Genomic DNA, 15,760 nt, shown 5'->3' with positions numbered 1-15,760 from the left:
ATTCAGATTATTTCATCCTAAAGCAGTAGAATACACATTCTTCTTGAGCGCACATGGAACATTCTCCAGAATAGATCACATACTGGGACACAAATCAGCCCTCAACAAGTACAACAAGATTGAGACCATACCTGACATATATTTTCAGACCACAACACTATGAAACTTGAAATCAACAACAAGAAAAAATTTGGAAAGACCATGAATACTTGCAGATTAAAGAACATCTTACTAAAGAATGAAAGGGTTGGGGCGCCTGGGTGGCTTGGTCGGTTAAGCGTCCGACTTCGGCTCAGGTCATGATCTCACGGTCCGTGAGTTCGAGCCCCGCGTCGGGCTCTGTGCTGACAGCTCAGAGCCTAGAACCTGTTTCCGATTCTTTGTCTCCCTCTCTCTCTGCCCCTCCCCTGTTCATGCTCTGTCTCTCTCTGTCCCAAAAATAAATAAAAAACGTTGAAAAAAAAAATTAAAAAAATAAAAAATAAAAAAAATAAAATAAATAAATAAATAAATAAACGTTAAAAAAAAGAATGAAAGGGTTAACCAAGAAATTAAAGAGGAAATTAAAAAGTACATGGAAGCCAATGAAAATTAAAAAAAGACAGCCCCAAACCTCCGGGATGCAGCAAAGGAGGTCATAAGAAGGAAATATATAGCCATCCAGGCCTTCCTAAAGAAGGAAGAAGAGTCTCAAATATACAACCTAACCTTACACCTAAAAGAGTTGGAAAAAGAACAGCAAATAAAGCCCAAAGCCAGCAGAAGGGACATAATAAAGATTAGAGCAGAAATCAATGATATTGAAATTTAAAAAAGAGTAGAACAGATCAATGAAACCAGGAGCTGATTCTTTGAAAGAATTAACAAAACTGATAAACCCCTAGCCAGGCTGGTCAAAAAGAAAAAAGACCCAAATAAATAAAACCAAGAATGAAAGAGGAGAGATCACAACCAACACTGTAGAAATAAAACAATAATAAGAGAATATTATGGGCAATTACATGCCAACAAATTTGGCAACCTGGAAGAATTAGACAAATTCCTAGAAACATACAAACTACAAAAACTGAAACAGGAAGAAATAGAAAATCTGAAATGACCCATAACCAGTAAAGAAATTGAATCAGTAATCAAAAATCTCCCAATAAACAAGAGTCCAGGGCTGGATGGCTTTCCAGGAGAATTCTACCAAACATTTAAAAAGTTAACATCTATTTTGAATCTGTTCGAAAAAATAGAAATGGAAGGAAAACTTCCAAACTCATTCTACGAGGCCAGCATTACCCTGATTCTAAAACCAAAGACCCAACTAAAAAGGAAAACTACAGACCAATTTTCCTGAAGAACAAGGATGTAAAAATTTTCAACAAAATACTAGCAAACTGGATCCAACAATACATTAAAAGGATTATTCACCATGATCAAGTGGGATTTATTCCTGGGATGCAGGGCTGGTTCAATATCCATAAATCAGTCAATGTGATACATTAATAAAAGAAAGGATAAGAACCACATGATCCTCTCAATAGATGCAGAAAAAGCATTTGACAAAAGACAGCATGCTTTCTTGATAAAATCCCTCAAGAAAGTAGGGATAGAAGGAACATACCACAAGATCATAAAGGCCATATATGAAAAGCCCACTGCTAATATCATCCTCAATGGGGAAAAACTGAGAGCTTTCCCCCTAAGGTCAGGAACACGACAGGGATGCCCATTATCACAACTGTTAATCAACATAGTGTTGGAAGTCCTGGCCTCAGCAATCAGGCAACACAAAGAAATAAAAGGCATCCAAATTGGCAAGGAGGAAGTCAAAACTTCACTCTTCATATACGACGTGATACTCCATGTGGAAAACCCAAAAACTACTAGAATTGATACATGAATTCAGCAAAGTCACAGGATATAAAATCAATGTACAGAAATCGGTTGCATTTCTATACACCACTAGTGAAGTAGCAGAAAGAGAAATCAAGGAATCGATCCCATTTACAATTGCACCAAAACCCATAAAATACCTAGGAATAAAGCTAACCAAAGAGGTGAAAAATATATACACTGAAAACTATAGAAACCTTATGAAAGAAATTGAAGAAGACACACAAAAAAATGGAAAAATATTCCATGCTCATGGATTGGAAGAACAAATATTGTTAAAATGTTGATACTACCCAAAGCAATCTACATATTCAATGCAATCCCTATCAAAGTTTCTCTCCAAAATATCATTGGTACAATACCTCATTTCTAGCCTGTAAACTTCTTGAAGATAGGGACCATTTTGTGTATCATTAGTCCCTGGTGCCTACTACAATCACATAAACACACAAAACAATTCCTAAATATTGTTGAATATTAGAGAGCAATAGTGTCTACATATGTGTGCAGGAAAAAAACTCTTCTCCAATGCAGTTAGACTGATAAGTGATGGATAATTTGAAAAATGTAGTTAAAACAGAAGACCATAAAAAAGATATGTATCAAATATTTTTAATTTAAAACACATACGTTCATTCCTACATTTGTATGCATATTAGTTTCTTCACAAACATTCTATTGTAAGGCCTTTTGTGTATATTAATTTCTTCACAAACATTCCATTGTAAGGCCAAGGCTTTTATTTGAGTATGAACTGGCTTATGAGAATTATGCAACATCTTTCATGCACAAACCACACTAAAAACGCACCATTTGAAGATACTTTGTTTTGTTTTTTCAAAAGTAAATTGGAAGCAATTTGAGTAGACTCTTCAGAGATTTTTGTTTTCTCTAATTCTCATCCAAACATAATGTAGCAGCATTTTTAAAATAATTTTATTATTTTTTAGTTTTCCCATTCAATCTTGTTTTCTTAGAAATAATTCCATGTATTTTCGGATGGTGTACACAGTGTTTATAATTAAACTGCCTATCAACAGTAAGGCCAATTCTCTGGCAATCTAGTGTCTTAAAAATTCATCGTTATTGATTGTATTAATAGGCAAGTTTACTATATTGCTTATTTTCTCTCGTGGCTGGTCACATCCAGTTGTAAGTCAGCCCACCCAACAGGTTAACCCTGGCAAGTTTGGCCAGGGTGTAGAGTTCTTGGGACTTGGTCCTCTGGAAAAAAGGCAGCATGCCAGGTTTTGTAAAGCAACTATACCATTTGCCATGGTCACTTGAAACTGAACAAAAGCTCCACGATTTCACACTTGTGTATATTCAAATCTCTCAGGTAGATGGCAACCAGACTCCATAAATAAATGCTTGTTACCACTGTTTCAAAACTGAGACTTTTAAAAGCAACTACCTCTGTCTTGAAGGGTAAATCCCTAATGAAATTAGTTATGTGACACCTGAACAACAGTCTAAGGCTTCCAAATTAGGTAAGAAGGACTCTCCTTTGATGCATTTAATACAGTCATAATAAAATCAACTAAATAGATTTTGGGTGAGTCTTGACATGACAACACATGACTAATACACAGAGTGCACTCAGATTTTTTTTTTTTTTAATTTCAGATTTGTTTTGTGAGATATAACAAAATAAGAGCAGTATTTCTTACTCTAGAATAACAAATTGAGAAATTGTGCATTTAAGTGGGCATCAGTGTGTATTTCACAACACATATTAGTTGTATTTAGCTACAGTAATAAAAATACTTTTACTTTTTAAAGAAATATCAGATATGAATGGCAAGCTGTCACATCATGAAATATAAGTAACAATGTCACTATGCTATTTCAAAATTATTTGTCTGTCTTTCTGCTCCACAAGATCTAAGCTCAAAGGCAACATAAGATTCATTCTGCCTACCTTAACTTTGGGTACAAAGTTAGATACATGATAAATAGTTGAATTGAAATATAAGTTGCCATTGTAATACATTAAAGAATGCAGGTCTTTTAATGTAAGTTCAAAGTTACAATGAGGTGATGGGACCAATAATTTTAAAACATTTTCTTTTGTACAATTGAGGCTCAGTAAGGCTTAAAATATGCAGCCAATCATACTTTACTTCTTAAATAAGAACATAGGAGATCTCTATATAAAATGACTGAAAGGGGAAAAAAAAGTGTTAAATCTCCTAAGCAAGCATCACATTTTTTTAAAAAAAAAATTACTCTATCAGATGCTCAAGGAAAGTTATCAGAAATTAGTACAAAATGTTCGAAATATCTAACATAGAATCTTCTCCATTCCCCATTTTTTATACGATTACCATGAAATATTTGAGTATTCCTTAAAAATATCTGATGGCTCTACAATAGGTACTTAGAAATTAAATATACAAAATTCATGCCTTCCCCCATCCAATATGAATTATATATTTTATCCAAAAGAGGAAAGAAATTTAAATCAAATAATTACAACAGTGATAAGGATTCATTTTATTGTGTTTTCCATATAGACAGAGGTTTTTTTGATGAAGAAAAATCTTTACAAAGATCATCTATAATTGAATCAGCACCAAATAAAATTTAGCTTTTAAATGAGTCAGGTATTCTACATTTGGAATTCAATTTCACAAACATTCAAGGTTAGTGGCTTTTGGTAAGAAAAAAAGACTAGCAGAAAGGAAAAAGACACTTTTTCAACAGATAATAACATAGTTTTTTTTTTTAATTGCTCTGGGAAAACACAGTATAGTTATTTAAGAAATGTCTTTTAAGCAATATTTAAGTGCTTCAAGTCAAGAGGTCTTCAGACTAAAAAATATTTTAAAATTTGCCAAGATACTGCAGCATCAAAAATATTCTCCTTATTCACTTAATTTCATGTTGAAGGAAACATTTGACAGATAAGTAAACAAAAGGCAAAAAAGTTTACCTGCATTTTTATATAATAAATTTTAGATCTATAAAAATTTCCTGGTTTGTACACAAAGGCCAATGCTTGACCTTCATTGATCCATTTTTATGTAGTTAAAAAAATACAGTATCAAATCTTTCTCCCTCCCCCCAAAAAACTAGAAGAAATATTTTAAATTGTGAGTGTGTGAATGTAGCTATGCATATCTTTAAGTGCACAAAATACACAAATATCACTTTACTTGGAAAATTATTTTCATCATACTGTAAACATCTCTTTCTCTAAATCTGAACATTTCAAAATAGTCTTTGGTATTCTTAGCTATTGTGCTTTGAAATGGAAACTTAAAAGATTTCTGTAGCAGTGCTACATAGACATTTTAAGATATAAATAAGAAAAATGCACTTGGAATAAGTTATAATTAGCTGCTTTTGCATAATTTTCAACAACTACAGTGTATGCTTAGTCACAGTTTTATGAGAAAGAATATCTTCTTTTTCAACTCCTTAATTTTAAGGAACACTTAATCATTTTGGCTAAAAATCCATTTTTGCAGTGGATCTGACGGATTGCATGACACTAAGCTTGGATGCTCTCCATTTGCTGAAAGGCACATTTTTAAGAATGGATTATATAGAAGTTGATCCTACAATAAAAGGAAACACAATAGGCATTAAATTTCAAGACTCATAGCTAACTGATAGATATGGAAACTACATTACGATCTCATGGAAGCTAAAGGGAGACCCACATACCAAATGTACATTGTTCTTAACTTTTAATCTTCCTCAGATCAACTATGTCATAAAATCTTGTTGGTTTTTGGCATTTTGGCATTTATGCCACTACTGTTCAATTCACAGAAGGTATTACATAAATAAAGAGATGTAGACAGAGTGAGGGCTGAATCAAGTTTTCAAACAAGAAACATTCCATTGGGATATCCGTAAGTGACAAACTCTTTTAAAATATTATGTTATAAACACCAGTCTCTTATAGTGTTCTGGTAGGGCACAAAACAATTTTTAGGTAAGAACTGCTATGTTCTAGCTAAGCCTTAAAACAAAAACAGAGGGGCACCTGGGTGGCTCAGTCGGTTGAGCATCCGACTTCGGCTCAGTTCATGATCTCACAGTTTGTGAGTTCGAGCCCTGCATCGGGCTCTGTGCTGACAGCTCAGAGCCTAGAGCCTGGAGCCTGCTTCGGATTCTGTGTCTCCCTCTCTCTCTGCCCCTCCCCCACTTGTGCTCTGTCTCTCTGCCTCTCAGAAATAAAAATTAAAAAAAAACAAACAGAAAAACAGAAAATATATTTTATATATTCTTTCAATTCTAAATTCATAAAAAAGTTCTAAAACAGGTGAAAAGAATTAATTACTGTAGGTGAGGAAAATATAATGATTTTTTTTCCTTTCTGTCAGGATAAAAAAAATGTGGCTGTTGTCAGAAGCCTTATAAGAAACTCTTAAAAAGACAGATATGGGCAACTATTATTAATAATTCACAAAAGTGTTGATCTGTATAAATCATGCCTTCACTAAGCAACTTTACTATTATTTTGCTTCTAAGAGTATTTAATTCCTAGATATATTCTCTTTATCACATTGGTAGATATACACAATAACAAAGTTAACAAAGAGAAATTCTGATGGATAACATTAATATGCTATGTTTCATTCATTTTCTCAGATAAGCAATTAGAGCTAATCAAAATAATTACATGGAGAGGTGAATTAATTGCACTCAGTTACCTTTTGGATCTCCCATATCTGTTCTCCACTGGCCACTGTCTTGTGACCTTTGTAGGCACATGCCCTCAGCTGAACAAGACCTTGAGCAGCATGAAGACATAATTCCTTCTGGATGTTATGGCGAATTTCACGTTGAGCTGAGTATTCAAAATACTGTGAAAAGAAGAATGCTATTACTGACTTGTATCCTCAGTTGCAAAATAATGGTCCAATAGTAATAATAATAATCACTGAATAATGAAGTCATGTGTACTGAACAAAATAATGCAATAAAAGTAGGCATTAGAAACATAAGCTGAGCTTTTATGACAGAAGATGCTAAATGCTTTTCCAGCGTATCAGCAATAGGTAGTTACTTAAGAATGTATTGTCTTCCTCTCATGTCAGAAATAGGAGGTTATCAGGTGGGATGGAGGCTAGCTAGGACAGGTACAGCATGGAAAAGGATCTGGAAACTTCTAGCAAGCATATTAATTGCCTCTTCCTCTCTGCAAAGTGTTCCTTTTCTCTTATTCCTCTCAATTAATGGCATTTTCATTTACATTAGGAACAATTCTCCATGTCTCAGTTTCCTTGCCTGTAAAATGGGTAATTTATTTATATTTTTTCTTTTTTCGTTTTGAGAGAGAGAGAGAGAGAGAGAGACAGAGAGACAGAGAGAGAGAGAATTCCAAGCAGGCTTCACACTCAGCATGGAGCCTGACACAGGGCTCAATCTCACGATTCTGAGATCATCACCTGAACCCAAATCAAGAGTCAGACACCTAGCTGACTGAGCCACCCAGGCACCCCTAAAATGGGTAATTTAATAGTTCCTACCCTACAGTGTTATGAGGATAAAAGGGATAATAAGTGTAAAACACTCAGAACAATAACTGGTACATGGTAAGCTTTTAATTCATTTTAGCTGTTATTACTAGGATTGATGTTTCTCTCTCCCCATATGTCCAGTTATATAGCTTCTTAGCTCTACCAAATTTCCTTCTCAGACGTCACCATCCCACTTTCCTTGGTACATCACTTCTCTTATTCAGGCACTCAGAATCTTTACTGTAATACCTCCAGAGACCTGCAGTCTCTGCCCCCATAATCCAATTCACCCTGCTGCCAGTCTTTCATAACACTGATTCAATCTCCTACCTCCCTTACTTGAGTGAGTCACTAATGTTGCTAAGAGAAGTCTACACTTCTTAACTGGTACGTGAATTCTTTCATTTTCAATCTTATATCAACCAATGCCTGAACTGTATGCTATATTCTTTCCGCACAATTCTACCAACGCAGAGCATATGCATCCATAACTCTAAGACTGCTTTACTGTGCTGTGCCTGAAATATCCTTCTGGATCCTTCTCTGCCTAGCTAATTCCTTTTTAGCCTCAAAAAGCCAATTCAAATGTTACTTTGCTTCTTTAGTTTCCCTGAACTTGTCCTACTGAACAAAATTACACCTGTTTCAGGGTTCCCGTGGCATATCAGAAATAACTTTTATTGCACTCTATCGGAATTGTGTGTGTAGCTAGCTGGCTTCACAGACCAAAGTCAGGCAGTGTATCTAATAATAACATCCATTACAAATCAAATACTTCACAATGTTGACATTCCAAAGATAAAATAAGTGAACATAATGGATTTTTAATAATGAAGTGATTAGTCTTAGCACTAATATTTATTGAGCCTTTATTATGTGCTAAGCAGGGGCTGTTTTAAACCCTTTATGTGTATTAGACTAGGCACTTCACAAACATTAGCTGAATTAACCTTGAGTTCCCCTGATCTTGGCCTCATGCTTAATTTAGCTCCTTCCATAAATATATCCATCATTTTTATAACTGATAGGTCTTCAGATGGAGACACTGAAAGGAGTATAGATCATGAAAATAGTACTTTGGCTAACATTCCTCAAGAAAGATAAATCTTAGAATTTCAAAGATGGTGTGAAAAGTTGGTCCAGTATCTTAGTTTACCCATGTTATATATTTTTTAATCATTAAAAGGTAGTTATAAAGAATAGGAAAGAGTTGAAGATACTTAAGCAACCAAAAGAATGTATAATTAGCTAGCTGGGGATAGTGGAGAGACATAACTTGGAACCAGGACAAATGCCCTGGAGTGGAAAGTAGCAGCAGCAAAGCATTACGTGTTATAAAGCCATAATGACTTACACAGCATTATTGCACCAGTATATTTGATCAATATAGTCACGTTATCAAATTACTTATTTTTTTTGAATGTTTATTTATTTTTGAGAGAGAGAGAGAGACAGAGCATGAGTGGAACAGGGGCAGAGAGAGAGGGAGACACAGAATCCTTAGCAGGCTCCAGGCTCTGAGCTGTCAGCACAGAGCCCAACGTGGGGCTTGAACCCACGAGCTGTAAGATCATGACCTGAGCCAAAGTTGGACGCTCAACCGACTGAGCCACCCAAGCGCCCCTCAAACTACTTATTTTTACTTGGCATACACAAATACTGTTATAATGGAGTTTTAATGTTATAAAATTGTCATTATCTGGTCAAAATAGTAGAAGGGAGCATGAAGAAATGATTAAGTTGGATGACAGATCAAAAACACTTAGCACTAAAGGAACTAAAATTTGCAATGTAGTTTAAATGCAATGCTTGACTTAAAATTTAAAGGAAAGAAACCAAAATAAAATCGACCACTGTGGTACAGTGCTAGAAACCAGAGTCATCTTCTTAATATTTAAACCAGGACCCACACCTGGGTGGCTCAGCCGGTTGAGCATCCAACTTTGGCTCAGGTCATGATCTCACAGTTTGTGAGCTCATGGGGCTCACTGCTGTCAGCACAGAGCCAGGTTAGATCCTCTGTCCCCCTCTCTGCCCCTCCCCCACTTGCATGTTTTTTTTCTCTCTCTCTCTCTCACACACACACAAATAAACATTTAAAAAAATGAAACCAGGAAATATTATTCTCCTCAAAACTCTCAGATGGCCTCTGTCATATTCAGAACTAAATCCAAGTTCCTAGGGGAGGTCTGCAAAACCTTCAATGACCAGGCCCTTTATCGATGTCTCTGACCTCATTTCCTACCCTGTCTTCCTGGACCACTCTGCGGCAGCCACACTGACTTGCTGACCGCTCCATTTACCTGCCACTGGCTTCTAGCCTTGCACCCCTTCTGCCAGAATGCCCCCTTCCTGGAACACGGTTCCTCTCCAATTCCTTTAGGCCTCTGCTCCAACATCACCTTTTCAAAGAGGTCTTCCTGAACCTCTGAAAACAAATCCCCCCTCCACCCTGCTCCTCACATTCAAATCACCCATCTACCTCACTTCATTTTTCTTTATGCCCAAAATTACATATGTTTATTTCTTCTCCTTCAAGAACACAAGCTCCACAAGGTAGGATTTTTCAATACAACAGTGCTAGTTACATTACAGGCTCTAAACAAATATTTATTGAAAGAACATGTGAACTACTTCTCCATCCCCTGAGTTTTATTATTTTTTAATTTATTTTTATTTTGTTAAGATTATTTATTCTGAGAGACAGAGACAGTATGAGTGGGGGAGAGGCAGAGAGAGGGACAGAGAGAAACCCAAATAGGCTCTGTGCTGCCAGTGCAGAGCCCAATGTGAGGCTCAACTTGGGAAACTGTGAGATCATGGTCAAGAGTCTTATGCTTAACCAACTGAGCCACCCAGACACCATGCCTTCCATCTAAATTTTTAAAAGACATCTATACTGTATTTATAATTTACAAGTTATTTCAGAGAAAAGACTATAAAAACATCTTTATGGCAAGGACAAGAGAAAAACAGATAAACAATGTATAAGATATTTTCAACTCTTATGATAAAATAAATGTAATGGTAGAGGAAGCTTAGGAAAATTTGTAAGTATTTACATTTAGTGATAAGGTTTTTACAAATGACTAAATACTTCTTATTGTCCAAAAACTTAATTTTAACTAGCATGGTTCAGTATTATTTCCAAAAAAAAAAAAAATACAATTATTTATTTTTCTTCTAATATATAGAAGGCAATGTTATTTTAAAACGTGTGTGTGTGTGTGTGTGTATAATATATATATATATATATATATGCACATATGTAGATATAGGTGTGTATAGGTATATATACATGTGTCTATACCTGTGTGTATGTGTGTATGTGAATCTCCATCACATTCTATAATTATATCTCAATCACTAGCTATGGCTTCTGGGCTTCTGTGTTCTCTACCCTCAGTAGATTAGTTGGTTTGATGAGAAGGGATTAGAACTAGAGTAAGCTGAGGTTAATGACTAGGAAGAAACATGGAAGAGGATGGACCAGGAGATAAACTGATACTTTCTTAAAGCTGACATCACCAAAGTTCCATCTGCTTAAAATAGGACATCGTGAGTATTTAATAGTACGAAAATCCTCCACACACATCTTGAACTCTACACCAAAATACCTGCAATTCACAGAAGAAAGACATACCAGCTCTCCTCCTTAGAACCCCCCCTTCACATTCTTCCCATCCTGTTCTCACTCCCACCAGCCATCTCATAACTGCTATGTACCTTTCGAAAAACGTTTTCAAATGTCATCTTTCCAAGGAAAATGTATGGGCACCCAGTCTAATTCATTCAGATGCCCTCCCCCATACTCTGGAAGCACTCTGAATGCTTTATCCCAGACCTTATCATGCTGACGGTAACCATTGGTTTTGAAATACAGATTTCTTGAGGGAGACAGAATCTAAATTTCTTGAACCCAGCAGAATACCTGGCATGGAGGGGTCACTCAGTGAATTTGTTGAATTAGCAAATGAGAAGAGTTCAATCCTTCCAGGAGTTAACTTGTAAAAGGCAAGGCAAAGAAGCTAAATGCTAAAATTGTATGTTAATAAGTTCTCTACCCATAGTAGGCCAAACAGTGACACTTGACATTTGTCTTAATTGCTAAAACAGTCAAAGCGTGGTAACAAGCAGATAAATCATCAGTCAAGGATAATCAAGAACATGCCTTTTTTTATTAAAAAAAAATTTTTTTTTAATGTTTTTTTTTTTAATTTATTTTTGAAGGAGAGAGAGACAGAGCATGAGCAGGGGAGAAGCAGAGAGAGAGGGAGACATAGAATTTGAAGCAGGCTCCAGGCTCTAAGCTGTCAGCACAGAGCCCGATGTGGGGTTCGAACTCACGAACTGTGAGATCATGACCTGAGCCGAAGTCGGACACTTAACCGACTGAGCCACCCAGGTGCCCCATAACATGCCTTTTTGTAAAGAACGTATTGAAATAATATCATGATCCACAAAAATAACTTATAATACTGCTCTTCTGGTATCACATTTAATATAATTTGCTATCAAATGCAGTTAAATATAGCCTTTATGTATAATTTTGCAAAAGCACCTTGCCAATAGTCCCAAAACATAAAAGACCCACATACAAGATCCTGGTTTTTTTTTTTTTAATTTCAGATGGCATGACTCTATTATTTTCTCATTTGCCTTTCTACTGAATGGGTAGGCAACTTCAAATTGTTTTCCGAGTCAGAATGAAAGTCAAAACAAAGTATGCAACAACTTTAATATTAATTGCCAAACATTATTAACCTAAAAGCATTTTAAATACCAATTTATACCAAAATATAAAGCTGATTAGGGACTTGTGACAACTTATTTGTAAGAGCCAACAAAAAGGGAGGATTTTTAGCGCAGTGCTCACCTGGTTTCCCCCGAGTCCATGGCATGTATACAAAATTAATGGTTTGCCTCCTTGATTATTTTCTCCAACATCCAGACACAAAGGCTGACCAATGCTTTTAATCTAAAGGGAAATTTTCAAGTTATAAGAATTTTTTTTTTAATCTATGTGGTTTATATATTTTTTTCAGTTAATTCCAGGAAGTAGTATTAATAAATAGTAATGTAAAATCTCAAAAGCAATAAACCGGGAAGTATTTCAGCAATTTTCACTGAACCACATAAATGTTTGTGGCAAGGCATAAACCAAGTAAAAAGGAGGATGAAAACACTCACATATCCAGATATAACAGGATTAAGGTCTGGCACATATGCTTCTGGATAAATAGTGTTCAGATACCACGTAAAATTTTTACATTGAAGGCGGTGCTTTATTTCAAATCTTTTTGAAAGATCACCAAATGATTTCTGGAGAAAGAGAAGAAGTAAAAAGAATGCTTAATCAAAACAGCACTGATAAAGTAGTTTAAATGCTACTATTTGTGTTTACATTTGGATCTTAAAGAAAAAAATTCTGGGCCAAAATGCAAGATACAATTTAAAGTATCCACCATTTATTCAGGCAACAAGTATGCCTGCCTGCTTGTCTCTGCCTTCAAAGAGAGTCACGTTACCACTGTGGTGTTGACGTAATACTATTTTATTCTTTCTTTGTGGTACCAGACGTCCCCCATGGGGAAAAGGTCTCTAGAGAAATGCTGTGGGCCAAGAAATGGTAGTGGGGGCATCCAAAATGGATCCTAATTTTATACCCAAAAATGATCTGTAAAGTGAGGTGTGAGGAATCAGGTATAAAGAAACAGTTGCCAATACAATGTAATTTATATCTCTTCTCTAGTCAAGACTACAAAAGACAACACACTTGGGAGTATATTTTTTTTCTAGTTTTAAATGAGTTACTTACTCCTAACAAAATCTTAAACATAATAATGTATTAGTAGAAAAAGGCAAGTTTTTAATAACTGCATTTTATTTTCCTTTATCGTGAAAGGACTAGGAAAAGAATTTTAAAGAACACTATTAAACTGAAAAGGTATTTGGTCTATAGGCAAAATTTTAAAGGAAAATTATATTTGGTACCTATTATATAGAAAGTTTAAATACTCAAGCTTATCATTTCAGTTAAGAAAATATTTTCTCTGCCAACTGTAATGTCTTGACCAGGGATTTTAGCAAAAAATATAAACTCTAAAGGATTTCTGACTAGCTTATTCATTTTATCACAAGATCTGTTTGCCTTGTGGTAAAAATAGGGGTTTACTGGCTCCCCTGCCCTATTGTGGGAGATAAGCACTTAGCGCCCACTTGCCTGCTTAGCCAAGTACACAATCTGCCCAATTTGTCCTGGTGGCCTTAAATAAAAAGATAGCCATCTAACCCAGTAGTGCTCTGACTTTGCATGCCACTGGCATGTTACAGGAAGTTACTGGAGACCACAGAAAAGCTGGAAAGAGGTAACCAGACCTTCTTTATGACAGTCAAAATGTTGATGCCCTTTAATCTCAATATATACCCTCTGCAAATCAGCACTGTTTCTTAAAAAGGGGGTTGGATGCCATTCACTGAAGCATGTTCTTAAAATGTTGAGCTTGTGAACCACACCCAATATTGAACTTGTTGGAGCTCGGTTCTAATGTCTTAAGCATTACAATTCTGCACAGCTTTTACTATGACGGGTCAGTAACAATAGTGCCATACATTTGTGAGCACTTACTTCTTTATTTCATAGCTACTCTGGGAGACAGGCAAGTGTTTCATCTCTGAAAACAGGGAAGCAGAGAGAAGCTTGGCTGAGCACACACCTCATGTTGGGCCAACTCTCAACCACCTTATGAAGTGTCATCCCATTTTACAGACTCAGAAGGGCTTTGCAAAGGTAACCCCTCCAGTGAGCTGTGGAACCAGAACTTGAAATAAAAAAGCCTTGATACTTCTGGTTTATTCTCCTACCACACTCTGACATTGTCTCCATCTCCAGTTCAAAGAGCCACTTAGCACCTTTATTTAGGTGTTAATCACATCACCTAAAACCAGTTAAAAGTGGTTCCACTTAACCATATTCTTTGGGTAAAATACTACACCAAAGCAGTTACAAAAACTAAATATCTTCCATACTTAAAGAGTAACATCAAGTGGAATGCCTAAATTTTTAAAAAGGCATATTACTTGATTTTTCCTCAAGAAAAAAAAAAGAAAACATCGGCATCAATCAGTTATGTGTGTGTGTACACACACACACACACACATAAATAGATATAATAGATATAAATATTATATATATTTATATATAATATATATGTATATTATATAATATATAATATATATATTATGTATATTATATATATTATATATATTATATATATATTATATATATATATTATATATATATATATTTGAGAGAAAGAGCATGTGCATGTGCACACGAGGGAAAGGGGCAGAGGGAGAGAGATGACCTGAGCCAAAATCAAGAGTCAGACACTCAACTGACTGAGCCACCAGGTGCTCCAATAAGTTATATACTCTGAGTTAAAAAACTCAATTTCAAAATTAACTTTTAAAAATGTTTTGCACTTGAACTGACACAAATAAGTAAAAGAATATGTGAACTTGATGTGCATTTTTATTGTAATTTAATGATTTAGCTCTAACTTACTTGTTTAACAATTTTTGCTGCATCTGTGTTTCTCCTATAAAATATTTCCTTGTATTCATCCATCCAGACTTCTGCAAGGCGAACTTGGTTGCGAGCAATCACCTGAGTGCCTTTTGGAAAGGTATGAGGGCTTTTGCTGCGAAAGACATGTCCAACAACAGAGCAAGGCATAATCTCCAACTGCCCACCACATTGCCATACCTGATAATTAATGATATTTGTTTAAATTCACAGTATTTTTAAAATATAAAAGTGTTGCTTTTAAATTCACCTTTAAGATACTAATAAAAACAAAACAGAAAAGATTTATAATAACTTCACAAATAGTCTCTGTCCTCTGCCAGTTCAACTTAAATTCTTAAATATAAAAAAACAACTTTATGAAATGGTACAAATACTAAAGACAACATAAGTATACTTTCAGGAAATATTTCAACAAAATAGTGATTTCAGATCTCTCATAAAAATAAAGCCCCACATTTTGTTTTTTGCAAACAATTATGCGAGCTCTCTAATATATACAAAAGACCAAAGACTCTTCTGTATTTGAATTCTATCTTCTTATACAAGTTATATGGCCACTTCACTTGAACCAGATTCTCTCTTCTCTGGCATGAACTAGCAGTCTTGGAGTAAGTGGACCCAGACTCTATTTACTCCTTGCATATTCAATTTTCTAATTTAGAAAACAATTCCAGATAATACCAAAGTACAATCTTTTAAGCTTGTGAAGTAGTTGGTCATTATTAAAGATTCATACCTATTTAGAGATAGAGGGACAAAAAAACTTATTTGCATTATCTCTAGATAAAATGAAAAATTATTAAATCAATAC

At 35.1% G+C, this 15,760-nt stretch overlaps 1 protein-coding gene across 4 annotated transcripts in view; it reads right to left on the bottom strand.

Moving 5' to 3' along the window:
• Positions 1-4,353: 4,353 nt before the first annotated feature.
• The window catches only part of GALNT3 (polypeptide N-acetylgalactosaminyltransferase 3), a 43,437-nt gene continuing 32,030 nt past the window's right edge, over positions 4,354-15,760 (bottom strand). For all 4 annotated transcript variants that reach the window (XM_049615556.1, XM_049615555.1, XM_049615554.1 and 1 more), the window contains 5 exons: positions 14,926-15,126; positions 12,549-12,680; positions 12,235-12,336; positions 6,549-6,701; positions 4,354-5,444 (listed from right to left, as the gene is read on the bottom strand). In XM_049615556.1, coding sequence (XP_049471513.1) covers positions 5,322-5,444; positions 6,549-6,701; positions 12,235-12,336; positions 12,549-12,680; positions 14,926-15,126 — 711 coding nt within the window. In that variant the 3' untranslated portion in view covers positions 4,354-5,321. The remainder of the gene's footprint in view (positions 5,445-6,548; positions 6,702-12,234; positions 12,337-12,548; positions 12,681-14,925; positions 15,127-15,760) is intronic.

Source organism: Panthera uncia (assembly GCF_023721935.1).
Source record: "Panthera uncia isolate 11264 chromosome C1 unlocalized genomic scaffold, Puncia_PCG_1.0 HiC_scaffold_3, whole genome shotgun sequence".
Classification (NCBI taxonomy): domain Eukaryota; kingdom Metazoa; phylum Chordata; class Mammalia; order Carnivora; family Felidae; genus Panthera; species Panthera uncia.
The sequence above is the reverse complement of the archived record's forward strand: the minus strand, read 5'-3'. Positions and strand labels throughout refer to the sequence as shown.